The 22,093-nt window shown below is 39.5% G+C and overlaps 1 protein-coding gene across 3 annotated transcripts in view; it reads left to right on the top strand.

Moving 5' to 3' along the window:
- The window catches only part of Nrp1 (neuropilin 1), a 138,173-nt gene extending 116,303 nt beyond the window's left edge, over window positions 1-21,870 (top strand). Inside the window, exons 11-17 of one of the 3 annotated variants that reach the window (XM_047520421.1) lie at window positions 617-721; window positions 5,169-5,228; window positions 10,698-10,835; window positions 15,211-15,482; window positions 15,979-16,075; window positions 18,149-18,199; window positions 20,385-21,870. In XM_047520421.1, coding sequence (XP_047376377.1) covers window positions 617-721; window positions 5,169-5,228; window positions 10,698-10,835; window positions 15,211-15,482; window positions 15,979-16,075; window positions 18,149-18,199; window positions 20,385-20,674 — 1,013 coding nt within the window. In that variant the 3' untranslated portion in view covers window positions 20,675-21,870. The remainder of the gene's footprint in view (window positions 1-616; window positions 722-5,168; window positions 5,229-10,697; window positions 10,836-15,210; window positions 15,483-15,978; window positions 16,076-18,148; window positions 18,200-20,384) is intronic. The other 2 variants (XM_047520422.1, XM_047520423.1) reach the window with 2 other exon arrangements.
- Window positions 21,871-22,093: the final 223 nt, after the last annotated feature.

Consider the following 22,093-nt stretch of genomic DNA (forward strand, 5'->3'; position numbering starts at 1 on the left):
CTGCCAACAGTGGAATGCAGTCCCTTGGGAGTCCAGGTAACATGACCTCAGGATATCTGAGACATCTCCTCTCACACACCTGCTCTGGCAAGAGGGCTCACAGGTCGAGAAGCTACTTAGAAATGGAATAACTCTCTTAAAAAAGAACAATGTGATTCTAAGTGTGAATATTGATGCTCCCTTTTGAGGAAAAATCATAAACTTAACAAACTTGGTCAATCCTAAGGATACAAAAGAATTAATGACTAGTGAATTCTCTAGCACCTTGAAAATAAAATGAAAACAGTTCAAGCAAAATCTCTATCATAAAAGTTCTCCACTCCAGGCCAGTGAGAATTCAAGAGCTTTTCTGAAAGAGGATGTTTATATAGCTAACAATACATAAAATGCTAAGGCAGCCAGCTCCACTCAGCAGGTATGAATCAAATATCAAGCAACTCCAGTGCATTCTCCAAAATCAAAGTGCATTTAGCCTCCTGAAAGAGAGACAAAGCATGTCCTGGGCCTTCTTACTGCAGATTGAAGTTTTCTGCAAAAGCTTTAGCAGATTCAACAGCCCAAGCCTTGAGAATACATTTCAGAGGTGTGAGACAGTAATCCTTGAATCTCGTTTCAGCACCTACAGCTGGACCAACCACTCCCAATGGCAACCCAGTGGATGAATGTGATGATGACCAGGCCAACTGCCACAGTGGAACAGGTGATGACTTCCAGCTCACAGGTGCAGAAACCATCCTCATCCCATTGCTGTGCCATTTCAGTTCATATTGTGGTTGAGCCGGGCTAATGTCTGTGTGTGTTCTCCAAACACCTCATGGTGGTGGGCATGAGGGTGATGGCAAGACTTCCCTAGGAGTAGAGGCAGCCTGACCACAGCATCCTCATTTCCACACAGTTCCAAGTAACCAAACTGTTAACAACCACAGCCATTTGAAACAACAGGTATAGCCCTTTTCAGAGCCAAAGGCTAGGATTATCTGAATTAAATAAGAATTTCTCCAAGACTGAATGTGCTAAATGGATACTCATCTTCAGCACTCCCTCCTGCCATAACATCACACACCACCCATTCATAACTAGACACTTCAAAATGTTCATTTTCTTTTCCTAATAAGGACAAAAAATTTTTGAGTGGAGCCTTTCTCTAACTGATTGATTCAATTAGACAGATTTGAAGTGCAGCTTTTAAGTTAGGATTCTGTAAATCATTTTACATGAAAATTTACAAAGGCAGAATTAATTGTTATTTCACATCACCACCCACTAGGCAAATATTTCAGAGATGGTCTGTGCCAAATGCCTCATAATTAATCTAGTATTACCCCCAATCCACTACAACCCTAAAAGCTAGAAAGTGACCTTCTCTTTCACTTGGAATGACTGAGGAAATACTAGGCAAGTGGAGAAACAGGGTTTGGAAATTGGCCAGGGAGCTAGAATTTGCACTCAATTGTTGCAAAAGGTATCATGGGACCTTTACTGCTACCTGGGTCAAAACTGCAGTTTCATAGAGCCTCTGACTCCGTGCTAGATTAAGCTTGAGCCTTTCAATGCAAGTCTATATTTTTGCCCAAAAAGAACTCAGATAGCCAACATAATTAATTTACACAGTCAAAACTGAAGTTGTTACCATGTAACTTTATAAAAAGAACAAGACTACTGGCTAATACAATAATGCAAAATTTCGGGAATGTCTCATCATTTCCAATTACTTACAGAAACTCTTCTCTCAGGAGTGAGAGGACTCTGTACCCTATAATGGAATAAAGGGTTAAAAAAATCTAACCCATAAATTTAGTGTCCTATGAACTGGGTTTAAATTTTAATCCCATCTCCTGAAGCCATTGCTCCCCAGATTTCAAGGATTATCACTTACATTCACATAACCAATAAGCATTACATCGCTATGAGCTTTTGAATGTAAATCTTATATATAAGTAACCACAAGCCATGAAAATTAATTAATGCAGAGGCATTTTCTATGTAAGATGTCAAGTTCAAGTTGAAAACCCTATGGCTAATATAAAAAACGGTACCATTCCATGAGCCAGTTCCTGTGGAAACTTCCCAGGGTTGCCTGTAAACACTGCCACAAACCTCAGGATTATGAAGACCCTATCACACATCCGTAGTGAAATTTCTCATAAAAAGGAATGATCCCAGTATCACGATATACCCTTTTCAATTGTCCTCTTGTGGAGGGGTTCTTTCCTTCATAAACCCTAAAGTGGTCCGTTAATATTGATTAGAAACAAAGCCTTAGATTTAGTCCTTGTATCAGAACAAACAACCTTCTCATTTTTTGCATTAGTTCATGACTGAATCAATTGAAGCTGAAGTCTTTGAATGAAATAGGGCAAGTATGTTAGCCTGGAGCAAATTGTGTATGGCGGGGACTCACAAACCACAGAAAATGGGTCATTTATAGTGGAAACACTGACAACCCTTTAAAAGTACAAGGTTTTGCTTTACCTACAATGTTTAAGATTGTTTCATGAGTAGAGAGAGAAAAAATTAATCCTAATTTCTTTTTACATTTTGCCATAGAGGGGGGCAGAGTTTTCTCATGTCAGTATATTTGTTTCAACAACAATTCTATAAACGCATGTATGCAATTGTATACATGCATACATTAAGAACCTCTGATAGTGCTGATAATACCCACCCACATCCTCATCAAGAAGTGATTTTAAAAGATATTCTCATGCTTCATATTCATTTCTTACATCAAGGTCAGTTTTTCCATTTTTAAAAATATATTTTGCTTTATGAAACTATGTGCTATTCTTTTTTGAAAAGGTTGTGTGCCTATGAAATTGCTTGCAAGGAGCAAAATCATCGCCTAACCCAAGCACCTTTTTACATCTAAAACTGCGCCTTTTCTGCTCACATGTCATTCCGCATCCCTTTTGCTAATTATCAGGGCTATAAACTTTGGATGTTCCCTGTAATAAAACCAAACCAAGAGCATTCTCACTTTAACCCTGATAGGTATGAGGAAATTGGGACCAATGCTTTCTTTGATGGTGTTCAGTTTCTTAACACAGATGGTGTCTATTTAATTTCTGCTCCTAGGGTGACCTATTTGTGTAAAGAGGGAGAAATACTCTGGAAAAAATGCTCATTACTTATTAACAACACTGAATTTTGGGTGAACTGACCCAGTATGTAGAAATGAAGAGAGCATTTGTTTTACCATGCTTGCTCACTAAGGTGAAAATTCACCCCTGAAGTTACTCATTTGCAAATGCCTTTGAAGTCATTAGATAATACAGTTGGCTTCAAAGGCACCAGGAGGCCAAATTTCACATTGGAGCTGTGTACCCATCAGTGGAATTTGGCTCCCAACCTATAGCAAAATTGATAATGCATATCGGACATAAAAAGTGAATTTTCACCTTGAATCTTTCTCCTCTAAGACCACTGGGAACAGAATGCTAATGTGTTCTGGCCTCTCTCCAATTCTGCCATTATAGACTCACCTTCTTAACCCATAATATATATAACTCTTTTTTCCTAGTGCCTGCCTTACTGAGGCCACACACACATGTGACCATTGATGCAGTATCTTTACTGAGAGAATTTGGTGCTGCAATTGATTAACTTAGAAATCTTAGACCATTCCAAGAGCACAAATTTTACATCTCTGCAATTCATGATATCTGCATATAATGTGATTTCTGATCTGTGGGATCTGCAGGATAAACGTGGCCTGAATAAAGATCATCACAAATCTAATACTATTGGAAGATTCGTACTTACAGCACCTTAAAACTGTCTCTGAAATTTCCCATAGGTCTTTGGCCCGTCCCCATTCTCTTACCCTGATTTGGCCCAGTACTTTATCTTTTGGAATAATAGATAGATTTCCTCCAACCATAATCTGCATGGCAGATACACTTAAGGAAAAACAACCTTCTTAAGCACCTAAGTGATCAAAAGCAAACAACCATTTCCCAAATTTAATGGATTATAAGACCCATCTGAGAATCTTTGAAATAGACAAACTTCTAGGGCTTACCCCTAGAGAGTCTGATTCCTACTTATGTCTGGAAAGGATGGGTGGAGAGGAAACTGCAATGGCAACAAGCAATCAAGGTCATTCTTAAGGTTGAACAAGTTTAAGAACACTACTTTATAACAGAAGTTTGATGGTGTGTGGAAAATGGGAGAGCTGAGACACATTAGAGGCAGAGATATGGCTAAGTCTCCATAAGGTGGTAGCCTGTCACCTGACCAGGAATTCCAAAGAAATCCAAACTCATTAAGAGTTTACAATGCTCTGGGTACTATTTGTTCAAGCTTCCAGTTCCTTGAGATTATGAAGAAACACATATCCCCTTCTCCTTTTCTCACTGCCTCCTGCCGTTTCTCCAAACCACATACTGGGTGGAATATTTGTCCTTGAGAAAAATAAACAGCTACAGCAGCAAAGAAAAAAAGAGAGAAAGAGAAAGGGGTGGGGGAAGAGAAACAACTACCATCCACTTTAAACCTCTGGGTTCTAAATAGATTGTGGAGACTAGCCTCGCAACACCCCTAAAGGCACACATCTGAAACCTTGGAAACCATTTGAAACTTAGAGGTCTAGGTCAAGTTTAATACTCAAGTCATTGAGGATATTTGGAGTTCTTGCCTTTCACTGTTGCAATTGTTTGTTGCACTTAGTCTGGGATTCAGTGCATGTCATTGAAACAAAGTCTTAAACTCACGCTTTATGACATTATAATAATTTAGAATATATTGCATACTTGAAATTTGCTAAGAGAATAGATTTTATGCGTTCTCACCTCAAAAAATAGGCATGTGAGGTAATGCATATGTTAATTAACTTGATTTAGCTTTTACTACAATGTGTGTGTGTGTGTGTGTATATATATATATATATATATATATATATATATATAAACATCATGTTGTACACCATAAATCTAAATAATGTTTATTTACTGATTTAGCATAATATTTTAAAACACAAATGTGTTAGGTGAAAAGTAATCTATTTGCATTTGATTATGGTGGGCAAAATTTCGTGAAATAATTGTTACAGCTGGAACTGTTACCTTAAAGAAGGTAGAAAATGTTTACCTCTGATTGATGTAACCATACATAGCTGGAAATTATCTTGCATTTTCTTATTTTTGAATGTTATTGCTTTTGTTTTTCAGGTGGTACCACCGTGTTGACCACAGAAAAGCCTACAGTCATAGACAGCACAATACAATCAGGTACCAAATAAAAGATAAAGTGTGGTAGATTCCGGGTGCCCCTTCCAGTGTCCCCCCAAAATAGTGCATCACTGTGCTTTGTGGTTTTGGTTTCCCTGAAAGTCCTAGAAGGAGAGATGCCACGCAGCATCTGGTCTCCAAGCATGAGCCATAAATATTGCTTTCCTTTCATCCACATGTATATGCAGCAGGGAGTGAGATTTCCTTCTCCATCAGTAATTGCCAAATGGTGACAATCCCAGCTCTCAACCGAAGGAACTGAGTAACATACTTTGTTTAAACACAGCACATCTAGGACATGGACTGTGTTTGCAAACTTACAGGAGAAAGAACTCTCACAAGCAGCAGCCTGACTATTTATTTTCATCACAATTCTGCAAAACCGAGACGCGCAAAGTTTGTCAGTTCTGCTGGCCACGGAGTTGGCAGTCATACAACAGCGTTTGCAGTGGGCGTGCCACGCAACGGGGCTCAGGAAACCGCGGTTTACGATCTTTCATGGGGAGAGGAGCACCCTCGGGAACAGTCCCCTCATCCTTTTATTAATAGAGAGGGCTAGTGAGTTTTAAAGCCCTGGTGGTGCTGTTTATCAGAGGCCAACCCCGGTGCCACAGTGCCTCCGTGGCCTCCCTCGCAGTCTCTTTTGTTTTTTTGTTAGTATTCTGTGACATTCTTCCCCACAGGCACTCACGAAGGGAAACAGTCGGTATAAGCAATCAGAGGTTTTAAATACTTTAAAGTTAATCATTAGAGTAAGGTGAACAGGTCAGTTTTCCAGCTTCTTCCATTTCCTTTATTGAAGCTCAGTCAGCCTTGGCCTCCACAGTCATTTATTAATGGGGCGTGTGGTGTGTATTAATGTTTCCTCAACAGTACGACACTCCCCAGCGAGGCAGAAAGTAGAAAGGGCCGCTCTAATTAGTATGCTTCCTTAAAGGACGCTGTCACTCTTGGCCTGATTCAACTGCAAAACAAACTTCTTTTTCCGTTGAACTTAATCCCAGATTTCCCTTGGTATGCTCAGGTTGACAAAATTCCTCTTGCCACACAGTTCACACTTCCCCAGACACTAAAAGGTTTAACAGAAGAATAAGCACCTAAATTCTGAAAATTCATAGTCTTACCCAGGTCTTTCCAAATTATAAAATGTGGCTTTTGGGGCTTGCGCAGCCACCCCTGATAGAGGAAGTGGAGGGAAGTACTGCTTCTTCCTGGCTTCCTACCTTTAGAGGGTTCTCTGCCCTCAGCATGGTTTGCTGTGGAGAAGTGATAGTGACTGCCAGGTGCCTCTCTAGGTATGACCCTCTGCAATCAGGAAGAGGAGTGAGGTGAATAAATGGAGTTCTGATAATGTCACACACATTTTAGTTGTTGTTATAGTTTCTTCTCTTCCCAGAGAAGTAATTAAAGCCACTATGAAGTTGCCAACTCATTTGTTTTATCTCATCTCTCTTCTTAACTGTTAAAAACGGTAGGGATCGTTTTTAAAAATGAAAGTGAGCAACAGCTGTGGAGAAAATGGAAAAGTAAATCGAATTCTGAAACTGGAAATTCTCTCTAAATGTGGAAGATCTCCATTATCAGAGCAGGAATGATTTGGGTAACCCACTTGATTTATGCATGACCTCAAGGTCATTCATGGGATGGCTTCACTGAGGGGGCCAGGTGGACCCCTCATATGGGGTCTGCTGTGGTCAGAGGGCAGCACAAACCAGTGAGACCCATTGCTACTACCATTTGAACAAGATAGTTCAAACCATGCCACTTGCTGATAGGGTGGTTGGAAAAGGTTGGAATTTCAGTCAACCCGCAGTCCTTTACAGAAGGACTTGGCTTCCTGTTTTTATGTTGTCTGTGTTATGAATCTTGTCTCCAAGTCTTCCTTGGTGGGTAATGGACTGTTCAATCCTCTTTGGAGGATAGTCATCTTCTGGTAAGCGTGTTCTTAGAAAACCTCACAAGGACCTAAGCAGGTTTTGCATTGGGGTCCCCTCTGCCGCTGGCTAACTCTGGGGTATTCATCCAATGACTGGGCTCCTCTAACCAATACCTTGATTCACACTGCTCTGCAGGCTTCAGATTCTTCAGACATCTTCACAAGCAGCTGCAGATCAGACTGCTAAACTTTCATCATAATTCAATTTTGCTGGAGCCATTATAGACTCAGATTAAGTCTTAAGATTCATTTTGAGGATTCTTATCAATAAAATAAATTCAGTGGGTACACAATATGCATATACCATCTGGGTACTGGTCAGATGCATAAAAACCTATTAATGTTCCTCCAGAAAATGATGAGAACCTGCATTTTTAATCCTGCTCTCTCTGGGGAAGGCTCTTCCCATCAGAGTTCTTCAGACATCCCTGAAGCCCCCCGTGTGTTTGTAACTTATGATTACATGGGCCTTGGCACCTGTACTTATTTGGGCTGAAAGACCAGTCTATGTGCAAGCAGTGAACATACTCAATAGAGGCTTTGAATACCAGATTTAAAAATTAAATCCTTGTGCATATATGGTGCTAATGATTCATCTGCCGGCAAGATAGGTTCAACAAGCGCAGCTGGTGCTTACAGAGGCTATAAATTTGTTTTAAGTTCAGAATATTGTTTCCTGCTATTTTTAAGAGTCAAGAAGGGATTTAACCAGATTATTCCCATTGAATTTAATGAGAATTGTGTGCGGTTATAGGGCCTGGGTAATATTTTGAAAACTTAAAGGTCAATGGTCCTATATATTTATTTCCTTTGTCCATTTGCCTTTATTCTTGTCCTTCCTCTGCCCTTTTCTTTCTCCTTCTGGCCTTTTCTCTTTCTCCCTTTCTGGCTTTCTTTTTCCTACCTATAAATGTTTATGGGTGTTTTGTGTGTTTAATTGCCTTTCTATTCTGGCCTGAATTGTCAGCATTGAGCTACATACTCCAAAGCCTTCTCCCCCAAAATGCATTGATTTAATAGCATTTCTTTTTAATAAACAAGATGTTCATCAGTTATATGAGCAAGGCAAGAAGACATAAGACCAGCAAAGTAGAAAAAGTCAGAGCAGTTCCCCTAGTAAAATTCACAGGATCGGAAAGGCCTTTGGAAGGTAAAGGTGGAATGCCCTTCACTGTAGTGATGAGAAATGCCAGAAACATCTTTCCAGCAAAGCTGTCCCCTTCTCTGATCATTACAAGAATATCCAAGTTCATCTACTTCATGTCATTAGAATATTAATAGTCAAAATAATGGATGATGTGGTTCTCTGAACTATACTATAAATTTAATTTATTAACAGGACAGATAAAATCAGAAATGTGCATGCTATAATGATTTTCTGGCCTCCTGTGTGTATGTGTGTTGTAAAATACATTTCAGGAGAAGAATTCAAACCACACTCACAGTAACATTTTCCATTATTAACATTTTCTAACTTGAGATTATGCAACAGTACATTCCAGGGGCATGAATGTTGACATCCAAAGTTGCTCAACCATGGGTTCACTGTTTAGGTGACTATTTCTTCTGCATAATTCAATCTTGTAGCACCAAACTGTGGTCAATTTGGAGGAGAGTTTCTCATCCCTTAAGAAGTACTGTTTCATGCCCCACCCCCTCCCCTCTCATTTCCCTCTACGTAATCTCATCACCCTATTATGTACATGTATGATCACTTGAATGGTATGAATCTGCATTGTGCACAACCATAGAAACAAAAAGTTGTACCCCATTTGTGTACAATGAATCAAAATGCAGTCTGTATAAATAAAAGACAAATTAAAAAGACAAAACTGACAAGAGTAAAAAAAAAAATTAAAGAAGAAAATTGCTAAAAAATATTTTTAAAAAGTCCTGTTCATGGTTATGGTAGACTCGACATGAAATACACCTCTCCAATGACACTATAGCTGCAAAACACAGCCATTTTGCACTAACTGAACATGCTCACATTAAATACATCTCATGACTTGCTTCACTTTTCCAAACTGGCCCTGTCCACCCTTTGGGAGGTCACATTATTATTGGGAGAATTCATCCTGCTCAGTTTTGACTATTCATATAGTGAGTTCCTTCCAAACTTTGACATTAGCCTTGAAAAATGTGGAGTAAATCATTCTTATCTATTCAATGAATCTTTCCATTAAAATTCCTCTGGCCATTGTTAAAGCGGTGGAAGGGGCAGTGGAGATCAGACACAGGGGAAAGCAAGAAACCTTGTGTTAAACACTTGGGCAAGTTAAAGAAAAGCTCAAAATGAGATCTGGTCTCAGCCTGACCCTAAGGCAGCACTAATACCAGATTTCCATTATTGTACATAGCAGTTCTTTTGAGGCTTAAGTTCAATTGGCTAGACGCCCTCGTCTTTCTATTCGTTTCAATGCTGCCATCTTGTGGCTTGCCTGAACTCAAGGAGACACAAAGGGCCTCCTTCCTTGGAGAAAACATCCCTTTTGTATATTTTCTCTTCATCTGCGGGGCGGTGTGGGACAGACAGAAGCAGGAGAATTTCATCTTTAGAATTATTCTTATTGCTAGCTTACTTTTTACCAAAACAAATATCAAGTATCAATGATTTCATGTTTTCCATTTTTAAAATGTCTAGCTCCTTTCAAAAAAGAGGTAGAGTAAAAAAAATAAGGCTATGAGTTTTAGCACACAACCATAATCAGCACCTTGTAGAACCCATGAGTTGAATCATTCCTCTGAATCTATTCATGCTTTCTTTTCAGCTTCCAAAGGAAGCATTTTGAAGATTAAAAAATTAAAATCGGTGGCTATTTTAATGTGCTTTGGCTTTGTATGACCTTGCATTGGGGTTTTAAGTGGAACGAACAATTTATATGCAAATTTAGAAATTCACTAAAAAAGCAGAAACTTATTCTTAAATTAATTGACCCGATGGAAAGCTAGGGAAAAAATATAATCTTAAGAAAATGCTACAAAGATTTCTACCCTGACTGACACTAAAGACCTGAAACATCAGCTGGTGGGGTAAGAACAGAGAAAACCCCAGAATGAGGTATTCATTCAACCCTCATCTTTAGGTTTTTGAGACTTTGGAGTCAATCTCTAATAACATTCCTTTCATTGATGGATATCAATTTATATGACTCATCCTCAAGAAGAGGGTATCTTTCATGTTAAATATTGTGGAAATAAGAAGAACTCTGCAAATGTAATATACGTGCCTTGGAAAGTAGCCTTCCTGGAAGTTTTATGTAAACCCAATTTGACAGGCAGTCCATAATCTTTTTAAAGCTGGATACAAAATAATAGTAATACTAAATGTGATTTTGCAAACATTTTGACATCTCCATACATCAATTGGTTTCTTGGTAATCCTGGATTTTGTGGCTTTCACAGAATTTTTGAACTGACATAAAGTTATAAAAATCATGCTGTTTGTGACCATATTAAAGGTCTTTCTGACCCTGAATGATTAAATTTGTCTTTCTCTGCTTCTCTCTATTTTTCTTTCCCACCCACTGAAGAGTTTTCAACATATGGTTTTAACTGTGAGTTTGGCTGGGGCTCTCACAAGACATTCTGTCACTGGGAACATGATAATCACGTGCAACTCAAATGGAGTGTCCTCACCAGCAAAACAGGACCCATTCAGGATCATACAGGTAAAGGGGAGGGCACTGTGGCCTAAGGGTGTGGCAAATCCTTTTTGATATGAGAAGGTACAACTGGGGAGGGTTTCTGTTACTTGTGAATTTAGGGACAATAGAAAATACTATAATAATTTGCTCATTTTCTGAATAAACAAGGTGTCATTCTCTAGTAGAGATGAGCTTTGGGCAAATAGAGGGAATATGACTGAATTTGGCCAATGATTGACCTCCTTTAAGAGCAACGAACTGACCAAGGATGAATGAATTCATTCTCATGTTATACTTTTTCCAAACTTTTTCCTGAAACAATTTTAAACATATTCAACAGCGGAAAATGAAATAGTGAACACTATATGAGCATAACTCTACTTCAACAATAATCACAAGAATCTTATTTTATCTCTATCATCCCTGACTCTGGATTATTTATCTCTGTCATCCCCAACTCTGGATTACTTTATGTCAAGGCATTATGTGTTCTCGTTGATTTTACAACTAAAGAAACAAGAAGTAAGCCCAATGCTTATCAAGTGGGTGAGATTCTTATTCTTTTGGGGAAGACTTTTAAGTCTAGCCCATTTCCTCCTGCCACGTAGGAACTTCACTACATCCCAACTCGCAATCCATCCCACCTCCTGCCATGTTTTTCTCCTAAGATTAATTGGTGAGGAAGGAATTAGAAAGCAAAGAGAGCTGGCAGCTGCTCCAGTGAACTCTTTTTTTCCACCCCCATCCTGTTTCCCTCCTAATCATTTCATCACCCAACTTTGAGGTACCATATAAAGAACCAGTAGGGTCCTGCCAAAAAGTCTCACACTTTTCTTGGTCACACACACAACCACTCTTACATAAATGCACTCACAACACTCAACCCAAAACTCCTACTCCACTCAGTGGTTCAGAAGACTGCTTACTCAAGTTTTGACTTCCCATAAGGTCTCCCAGAGGGGTATTTGGTGATGCTGAGAAATCTCATTAAGTTCTCCCCAGACTGGTGCTGTGGATGGCTGGGTCTGTGGGCTGATGACTGGGCAGAGGACTCTCCATGCCTTTCCCATTTCGTTGTTCACTTTTTTCTCAGTGAACATAACCATTAAGTAGGTTGAATAGGCCTCCTTCCACCACGGCTACCTCCTTGCCTAATGAGAATGACAAGGAAATTGGATAAAATTGGACTCCTTCAATTCTGAGACACTTTCCATTGAATCTTAAGACAAGCAGTTTTAGAAAACTTAAAATACTTTGACTGTAAATGGCACTGTACATATAAATGGCATCAAATTAACTAAATGCAATTAGCTGAAATGAAGGCAGTAATGGTGGAAAAATTGATGCAAAGTGAAGCAAAATGGCTCAGTAGGATCTGACATTCAAAGGAGGTTAAAAGCTATGTTAGCCAGAGACAAAAGCTAAAAGGCTTGCAAAAGTAAAGTGCTAATTGAGAAAATGAAGACAGAGTTCCCGACCCAGAGCTGTGATAAAACCCCTGAAAGGGAAAATATCAGCGCTTTATGTGTTGGAGTATCAGAGAAGGAGGGCTTGTCTTAGATTGACAACTGAGAAGTGTGATTCAGAAGGATTTGGCTCCTTTGTTCTCCCAGCCACCCAGATTTACTTGGCTGTTGTGCCAGGTCTGCCCTGACTAGAAAGAGCCTCCCACAGCATGAGAAATACAATTGTCTGAGAGAGATGGGTGAGCCTGATGTCTGAAAGGCAGGAACTTGTTAACAAGAAAAAAAAATCTAGATAAAAAGAGCCGTACAAATAGCTCACATGCACTCACAATGGACGTTGAGTAGGATATAGCAATTTTTAATAATACTATTTGGAACTTTGCAAATCAGACTGTAAGGGTATTAGTATTATTATTACTACCACTACTATTTAGTTAAAATGTCCAATTTTGTATTTAAAGGAATTCCACTTGTTCTTTTATGTTTGATATTATAAGAATAAAACTATGTACTTCTTTATAGAAGGTGCCTGAAGTCTAGCCTCTTTGCCTCATTCATTGAACAAATGCTTTATGGGTAATTCTTTTACATGGCAGAATCTGTGTTGGGCTGTGTGTAGATTATATGCAAATATAGTCCTAGATCCCTCCATATTCACATGGAATTGGTTCCAGGACCCCCATAGGTATCAAAATCTATGGATGTTCAAGTCCTTTACATAAAATGACATATAGTATTTGCACAAAACCTAACAATATCCTCCTGTATACTTTAGATCATCTCTGAGTTACTTATAATACCTACCATAAAGTGAATTCTATGTGAATAATTTTTATCCCATACTGTTTAGGAAACAATGACAAGGGGCAGGGGAGTCTATACCAGTTCAATTACGATGCAGTTTTCTTTTCAAATATTTTTTATCTGAGGTTAGTTGAATCTATGAATGTGAAACTCATGGATGAAGAAGGCAGATTGCACTGCACCATTTTGTACAAGGGACTTGAGTCCTCGTACCCCACTGCTGATTCTGAGGGACTGTTGTATACAGAAAGGCATTCCTACCCTTGAGGAGCTCACAGTCTGGTTGCATGAGAGGAACCATTACAGTGCAGCTGAGTGAAGGTGTCCAGTAGCAGAGATGAGCAACCATGGTAGAAGATAATGTGAAAGGGGTCAGAGGAAGAGGTCCTGTCTTAAGACTGGCTAGGCTAGGCCTATTGTAATGAGTTACAAGTTGGAGTGGCTTGGACAGATGCTTCATGTGCAGCAGTTAGATCTGTGGCAGAGCAAGTGCTGTGACGAAGTTTGAATGGGCAGAAGGCAGGAGAGAGCCACTGAGGAATTTTAAGCAGAGGAGTGACATTTTAAAAAGACCTCAATGGCAGTAGAGCAGAGCTGTGAGGCACTTTCAGACAGCCTTCCTCTCTCCACCAATGACCAGCTCTCTCCCTCTTTCTACCACCTGTTCTCCAACTAGCCTAAATAAACATCAGAAAAGAAGCTCATAAATGGGCTTAATAAATGTGTTTCTTCTCTGGAGCATTGCCAGCTTCAGTCTTTTTCCATAGGTTAGGGGAGCAGAGGCAGGGTGGGTGTATTTTTTCCCTATCCATCTGGGTGGACCAATCTGTCACAGCACTATCATATAGGAAGGTGACCGTGGTTTGGTAAAATAGTGGGGCAAAACAAATCCCAGAAATAAATGAATCTGCTTGAACACAGGGGAAACTTCACAAGGACAGAGTGAGAGAGATACACTGTAGTATCATACATACTGCTAGAGTTTTGACTTTTTTACACCCTTCTTTCATCCATTTAGTTTTAATCAGAGTGTTGGGAGGCAGGGTGGGGATCTTATTCAGGCAACCAGGTAAAGAAAGCTGTCCACTACCCTCCACTTCCACCCAGACACTGTTGATACAGGCCATCAGACACAAGGATGTGCCCACATATGCACAGTGAATAAGTACCTTGCAAACACATAAGCCTCCTGGGCAGCAAACAAAACATCCTGCTGTCCACCAAGGTAGAGCATCACATTCACACTTACATCAGGTGAGGCATAAGAGTCGGTGGTTTCTATTTGCAGAGCAAACAGTGAAACATGAGTTGTGTGTTTAGACCAGGTGGTGGCAGGAGGAAATGTTCCCACTGGGGGTAATTAACAGCAAAGCCAAGAGTCAGTCCTCACCACTCTGCAAGTGTCGACGTTGCCAAAATGGCACATTCTAATGAGCCTCAAAAATGCAACCTTGCTTCTCCTTGAACGAAGTACATCAAAGAGAAGCTGGACTCAGAGTTGACGATCAGGCTCTCAGAGTGTGTTTAAGGAATTCATAGACACATTAACATAAACTAAGATAAAATCAAGTTTAAAAAGAATAAACAAAAAGAATTGCTAGATTATTTGCAAAAACCACAGTTTTATTATCATCAAGCAACAATTGTGACCAAAGCACCATCAACCAACCGGAAGTCCTGCTGCTCAGATGATGAATATGAAGACATCCAAACAACTCCATTTAATGTCTGTGTCCACCTGGTTGCTGCTGAAGTGATCTTAATGTCACATCAAAATAGATTTTCTTAGTAAGACATTTTTTATGCAGTCTGGGTACAATGTGCTTCCAATCTGCCTGCAATGGTACCAAGGTCAACTTGCATCATACCTGTGTCTATCTGACAATGTATTCCAGACAGGTAGTATTCAAATCAGTATGGCTTTTCAGCCTTCCCCCAATCGAATGTCAACATGCAGAAGTTTAGAACAGGAACCCTGTACCCTTCCTGGGCATTTCCTTTCTACTGAATATCTGGGTTCTTCATGCTCAGCTCAGAAGAGAAATGTTGATTGGTGGATCTGGAAAGGAAAGAAACAAAGGAGCACACACTTCAGCCACACTCCCTAACACAGTTCTTTGTCACAGCAGGAGATGGCAACTTCATCTATTCCCAAGCTGATGAACATCAAAAGGGCAAAGTGGCCCGCCTGGTGAGCCCCGTGGTCTATTCCCAGAACTCTGCCCACTGCATGACCTTCTGGTATCACATGTCTGGTTCCCATGTGGGCACCCTGAGGGTCAAACTGCGTTACCAGAAGCCAGAGGAGTATGATCAACTAGTCTGGACGGCCATCGGGCACCAAGGAGACCACTGGAAGGAAGGACGTGTCTTGCTCCACAAGTCTCTGAAACTCTATCAGGTATGACCCCCTTTCCTAGGCTGGAGAGGGCAGTAGGTTCAGAAAGCTGGGATAATATTTGGAAGGTTATGCAAATGAGATGCAGGAATTCTTCCAAAAAATAATTTTATGTGTTTCCCAAACCTGAGCTATTGCTGCAGGGATAATCATCTCCGTAGTACATTTCACAGTCTCCTAGATTGCAGGAAGAGAAGCAATTTGCTGAGAAAGAAGGGGAAAGGCTTCTTTGTTATCTATTTCTGAGTGGTTGCAAGATATCATTCCTTTTATTTGTTGTTTTTCCCTCATTTTAAAGTTCGTATTATAGAAAGAGAATGTAAGGAGAAGTTTCCTGCCATCACCAGGCAGTTGATATGGATTGATGAGCAAAGTGTGTGCTTATGCGAAATCTCATGAATTTAATTTATGTGCCATTGCTTCAGCTGAACAAGCATTTGTAAACACTGCTATTTGGGATGAGCATTCAAATGCTGTGAAAATGATCTCATTTTGTTAGGTGATTTTTGAGGGTGAAATCGGAAAAGGAAACCTCGGCGGGATTGCAGTGGATGACATTAGCATTAATAACCACATTTCACAAGAGGACTGTGCAAGTAAGTATGGATTTGATGTAGAAACAATGAAGCACTTGCCATTGATAGTCTTTGTCTTGCTCATTTAGAACCAAAATTTCGGTGTTGTCTGTAGGCATATCATATGAAAAGCATATTCTGGTGCAATGGGTTTAAATTTGGGCCATTCTCCCATAAGCTACCCCCTCACCTAACCTGGTTCATTTAGAATGTCTGACTGGTGCCTCCAAAATTTGATCAATAATGTGGATTCCAAAGATTTTATCACAGCAGAAAGACTCAGCTTACAAACTATATATGGCATACCCAAACATTTTGATGAAAAGTGGAAAGCTCAGACATCTGGATAATTCCAAATATCTGAGTGTATAAACAAAACAGCAGGCTTTTGAAAATTTTGATCACAGTGAATTTAATTAAGATTATGTTGTTAATGAATCATAGAAACCAATGTTCTTTGCTTTTTTGTAAATAAGATGTTTCTGACTCTTTAAAGAAAGTTGAAATGACTTGAAGGATAAATGCAATTCAGGGACTGCCTACTATCTCAGTGTTGGTCTTCATGGGTCTGGTACTATATGCATAAAAATCTGACACAGAAAACCAATTCATATTCCCTAGTTCTTGATATATAATTACAAATAGCATCACTAATGGCTATGTAATAGCACAGTAATTAGTCTTAAGCTCCATTTGCTACACTTAAACTTTTGTTATATATCATTATATAATAGGACGTTAATTATAAGAAAATGGAATAAGCCTATTGGGCAAATTTAAGACAAAGGAGGCCTGTTGACTGTAATGGATTTTTGGTCATTTCAGCAACTACAAAGCTTTTATTATACAATATATTGAATATGTGTAATCCCTAAAGTAGCAATAATTTGATAGGGTCAATTGAAGAAATTGGAAAAAAAAAAGAAGAGTGAATAAAAGTCTGTTTTTCATTGTATGTAAGGAAATCTATTTAATGCCATATGCCCTAGAAAATCTTTGCAAAAATTCTACAGCATACTATTTCAGATGCAACAGTTTTACAAATCATCCATGTCCAAGTCTACTGCAATTAAAATTTATATTTCACGTAAATATACAGTGCATGTAATATCATTGTTTTCCCATTCCAAGTTGAGAGCGATGATGGTGATGTTTTAGGGATTTGAGAGCAAATTCCACAAACTAAAACAAAGAAACACAGTCAGTTCAGCTCACCAAGCTTTACCTGACCACATACTATATGCCAATATATATATGCTACAGTTAGTGTAGATTAGGACAATTCTGTGAGCCTTTTTCTTTTCATGTGATTTATCTACTTAGCTGTAGGTACCAGCAGCTGTTATTCTCAGAAAGTGAAAGAGTTCCATTGGAGCACTTTATTTACATGTCAAAGACAATTATATAATTATTCTTCAAACACATATTCTTGAACATCTAGCCACAGGTGATATTACAGTATCAACTATTTATTAATCATTCATTCAATCATACAACAAAACTTTACTAAAGCCCCTATTATGTGCTAGACAGTATTCTGAATTCTAGACAGTATTCTATAGCAATGAACAAAATGCTCAAAACTCTAACCTCCCCTATATTCAGGACAATGAAAGATAGTGGGACTCCACTTCTTCCAGAGAATTCTATTTTATTTTATATATTTTTGATAATACACATGATACAGTATTTTGCTATTTGTGAAGCCAAACTAACACACACCAAACTTAGGAAGCAGTCATCTACAAACTACAGGACCCCACGGTTCTTCCCCAGAACCAGATTTTCTCACATTCCAGATGCCCAAACCATGTCTCTCCAACCTTCTCTTCTAAAACAACACACTCTAATGACAGCCACGTTGACAGGATTTCAAAGAGGGTGATACACCCTATGTCCCCAACTTCACAGTCATTTCACATGACTCTGTATTGCTCAAGAGTGTTATTTGGTAGATTTGGATTGTACTAAAAACTCCATAGGAAGCCTAGCAGAGGTGTGTGCCCATGTGCAATTTTGTGGGTCTGTGCTGTTTGTGTGTATTCTATTTTGTTGGCAGTTCAAGTATCTTTTCAATTTTGTTTGACTTATCAGAACCAACAGACCTGGATAAAAAGAACACAGAAATTAAAATTGATGAAACGGGTAAGTATGTTTTGTGGACAAATTATTTTTAAACTTCCTATGGCTTTCATTTTGTCTGTGAAGAAACTTTTCTGGAACTATAATACACTAACATATCAAAGCAGTTCAAGTAAAATGAAGATGTATGCCTGAGGCACTGAGATGGCAGATTGGATCGCTGTCACAGAGTGCCCTTTCTTAAGCTGCCCATAGGACTTTGAGAGCCTCCATGAGAGCTTGGCTTATATAAGTGCTGCTCACTCTGGCCTTTGCCTGCCTGAGCTTTATTATTGAAAGAAAATCAAGTGAAATGCTGTCATTTTATAATCATGAAGACAGAAAACTAGTGAAGACTATTTTCATACAATAATTTGAAACCAACTCAAATTTTTGTGTTTAGTTCATATACAGGTAAAATCCTTTAGAGTCTACAGTCATGGTGAGATGCAGCTGCACATACCTATAATCCTAGCAGCTCAGCAGGCTGAGGCAAGAGGATTGCAAGTTCAAAGACAACCTCAGCAATTTAGCAAGGCCCTAAGCAACTTAGCGAGACCCTGTCTCAAAATAAAAGATAAAAGGGCTGGGGATGTGGCTCAGTGGTTAAGTCCGCCTGAGTTCAATCTCTGGTACCAAAAAATAAATAAACAAATAAAGACCTTGGAACCCAGTTTCTAGGATAATCTGAAGTCTTTGATCCATCTTTTCCCATATTTCTATACTGGAACCTGGTTTGATGATGATGATGGCAGTGTTGATAAGGATTTATTGAAGAACCACTATGTTCCAAGCACTTCACATACATTATCCAATTTAAACCTCACAGTAACTTCACTGAGTGTGTTTATCTGCATTTTATAGATGAGACTAGAACTTAAGTGATGCAGCTAATTAGATGGTAGCCTTGGACTTTAGTCTTATTAACTCTAAAATGTGTTTCATTTACCACTGCTTTGTGATCAAACACAAGACATTTGATCAGAGTTAGGCTTTGCCTGTTGTTATTGTATTCCCAGAAGTTTCTGCACCGCCTGGCTGGCACTGTGGGTTGTTGAACACTTGCCCCAACATTACTCACAGCTGCTACAGGCAGCACTGCACCCAGAACATCAGCGTTCATCACCAGCTGTTGCCATTAGAAACATGGTCCTAGATAGCCAGACGTGGACTTGAGACAAATAAACATGACTCTATGCTGTTGAAAATATTAACACATTACCAAGTCCACACAGAGATGTAAACTTTATTAGATGTTGTTTCAAAACAATATTTCATCAAGGGAGAGAATATTAATATGCCCCCAAGGCTTGTTTTCCCCTGGTTAGGGACTTGCATCTCATATTTTTAGTTTTCGTTGATTGGAATCTTTGTTGATGAGAACATCATTAAGTAAACACCACGCATGTTGCACATTAACATTTTAGTCCTGTTCTAGTAGCAGGTAATTAGGCTCAAAGCTCCCATGTTAATAATTTCTCCTGTTCCACTCTAAAGAAAACATGTCCCCAGTGACTCCGCTGCAGAGTGGTGTGACGGTCTCCAGCGAACCTACCAGGGTTGTGGAGATGCTGATTATTAAATGTCTTCAATTCAGCATGACACAGACACAGTTTCTCGATTTGAACCACAAAACCCTTTTATATAAGCATTCTTGTTCTGAAAGATCTGTTTTTCTTCAGTGAAACTACCATAGACTTGAGGAAAACTTGTTTGATTTGCCAATTTCCCAGGTGGGAGCATAAGCACGTGGGTAAACTGAGCCTAACTCAGGAATGGCCCTAGAAAGTGCTGAAGGTATCCTTGTGCCTGGTTTGTGGTCAGGCACATGCACAGGAAATGTTTAACCCCCCACCCCACCCCCACCCCCAGATACTAAACAAATATGTGACTGTGTATTTTGCAAAGTTGAATGGCCTGGGATGATAAACATATATTACAATGTAGTGTAAATGGCCACTGCATGAAATCTGAATTAGATTAGAACATAAACCTCACTATTGATACAGGAATAGCTGTTTCCACGTTGCTAAGCTCTCTGCCTAAATTCCAGCACCCTCACCTCCCACACCTCACTCCCCAAAACCAGTCAAAGGTGACAGGCAAAACTGAAGCCTGGAATTTACTCATTTCTTTTTCTGGATTTTTCTGTCTGCTCTCATCTGGTCCATCCACAGTGCTCATGAAGCCAATTTTGTTTTATCCACAGGCAGCACCCCAGGATACGAACACGAGGGAGAAGGAGACAAGAACATCTCCAGGAAGCCGGGCAATGTGCTGAAGACCTTGGATCCCATCCTCATCACCATCATAGCCATGAGTGCCCTGGGGGTCCTCTTGGGGGCTGTCTGTGGGGTCGTGCTGTACTGTGCTTGTTGGCACAATGGGATGTCAGAAAGAAACTTGTCAGCCCTGGAGAACTATAACTTTGAACTCGTGGACGGTGTGAAGTTGAAAAAAGACAAACTGAATACACAGAGTACTTATTCAGAGGCATGAAGGCGGACGGAGGTGAAAAGACAAGTCAGAGAATCGAAGGGAAAGACTTACTTTGAGCGTGCTGGGGAACTGTTGATCTGCTTTCACTGTACAGGCTGGGAAGTGCGTTGATGACACTGAGCCAGGCTTTTCTCAGGAGCTTCAATGAGTATGGCCGACAGACATGAACAAGTGAGCTGTGTTAACGATCGGAATCATGTACAGTCAGCTTTCTTCTGTTGGTTTAATTTGAATAATCAGATGCTGGTGTTGAGACCAAGTATGATTGACTTAATGATTCATTTCCACTCCCCCTTCTCCCTTCTCTCTCTCCTCTTCCTTTGATGGATTCTTTTTGGAAACTGTGCAAAATCCAAGATGCTGGCACCAAGTGTATTCAGTGGGGCCCTTTTGACGGACATGCTACCTGTACCCCAGTGTCCAGAATATATTAGCATAACCGCATTCCGGTGGACTCCTGAAGTTGTTCTTGTGTATAATTGCCCACGTCGTGCATAGGCAAAGAAGGATTAGGATGTTTTCTTTTGAAAGTACTGTAGCCTCAGTACCAATATAGTGTGTCAGCTCTGTTTACGAAGCAATACCGTCAAATTTTCTTGATGTTTTCCAGTGTTGTACTAAGTCTCGTGCTCGTGAATTCCATACAGGAAACCGTGCCATCACCAAACACTGCTGGCAACTGAGTGTACTGCTGACAACTGCAACAAAAATCCTTGGCACTGGCTAGTCTATGTCCTCTCAAGTGCCTTTCTGTTTGTACTGGTTCATTGTGTTACATTAACGACCCACTCTGTTTCTCACTGGTGAAAGCCCTACTCTTTAATCAAACCTGGTGGCCCACTGACCAAGAAGAAAGTATATTTTAGTGTGAGACGTCAGCCCCCCGGGAAGGCAAGGGCTCTGAAGATTTGGCAACGTGGCTTAATTGTTCTGCTTTGTCTGTAGTTCAATTTCATGTCTCTTGACCCTTTTGTATAAAGCTGCAATATTCTCTCTTATTGTTCTTTCATATGGAATGTATTTTCAAATGTAAACTCTTTGCTCTTTTTCTCCTCTGTCTTTTTTTCTCTCCTAGAATTTAAGCATTTGCCATTATCCAGAAAAGAAACTTGCAGCTTTAACCTGCTGGTAATGGCAAACAGTTTTACTAGACTTTATGTTTAAAAATAAATAAATAAGGGAAATTCCTAACTTTGCCCTCCAAAGTCTAACTTTGGTTTTCTCGTTAACTGGTTAAAGTGACAGTATCCTTTTTCCTTAAGCCATTTGTCTGTCTATTCTGATCAGAATGAGGTTTGATAGAAGTGTTTGTGTTTAATGGAAAAGAGTAATAAGTTGAGGGAAGAAGTAATACTAATTGGCTTTCAAATGAGAGCCAAAGGAAGGACCGAAATAAAATCTTCCAAATATCTAAAAAAA

The sequence above is a fragment of the Sciurus carolinensis genome, chromosome 12 (assembly GCF_902686445.1).
Source record: "Sciurus carolinensis chromosome 12, mSciCar1.2, whole genome shotgun sequence".
NCBI lineage: Eukaryota > Metazoa > Chordata > Mammalia > Rodentia > Sciuridae > Sciurus > Sciurus carolinensis.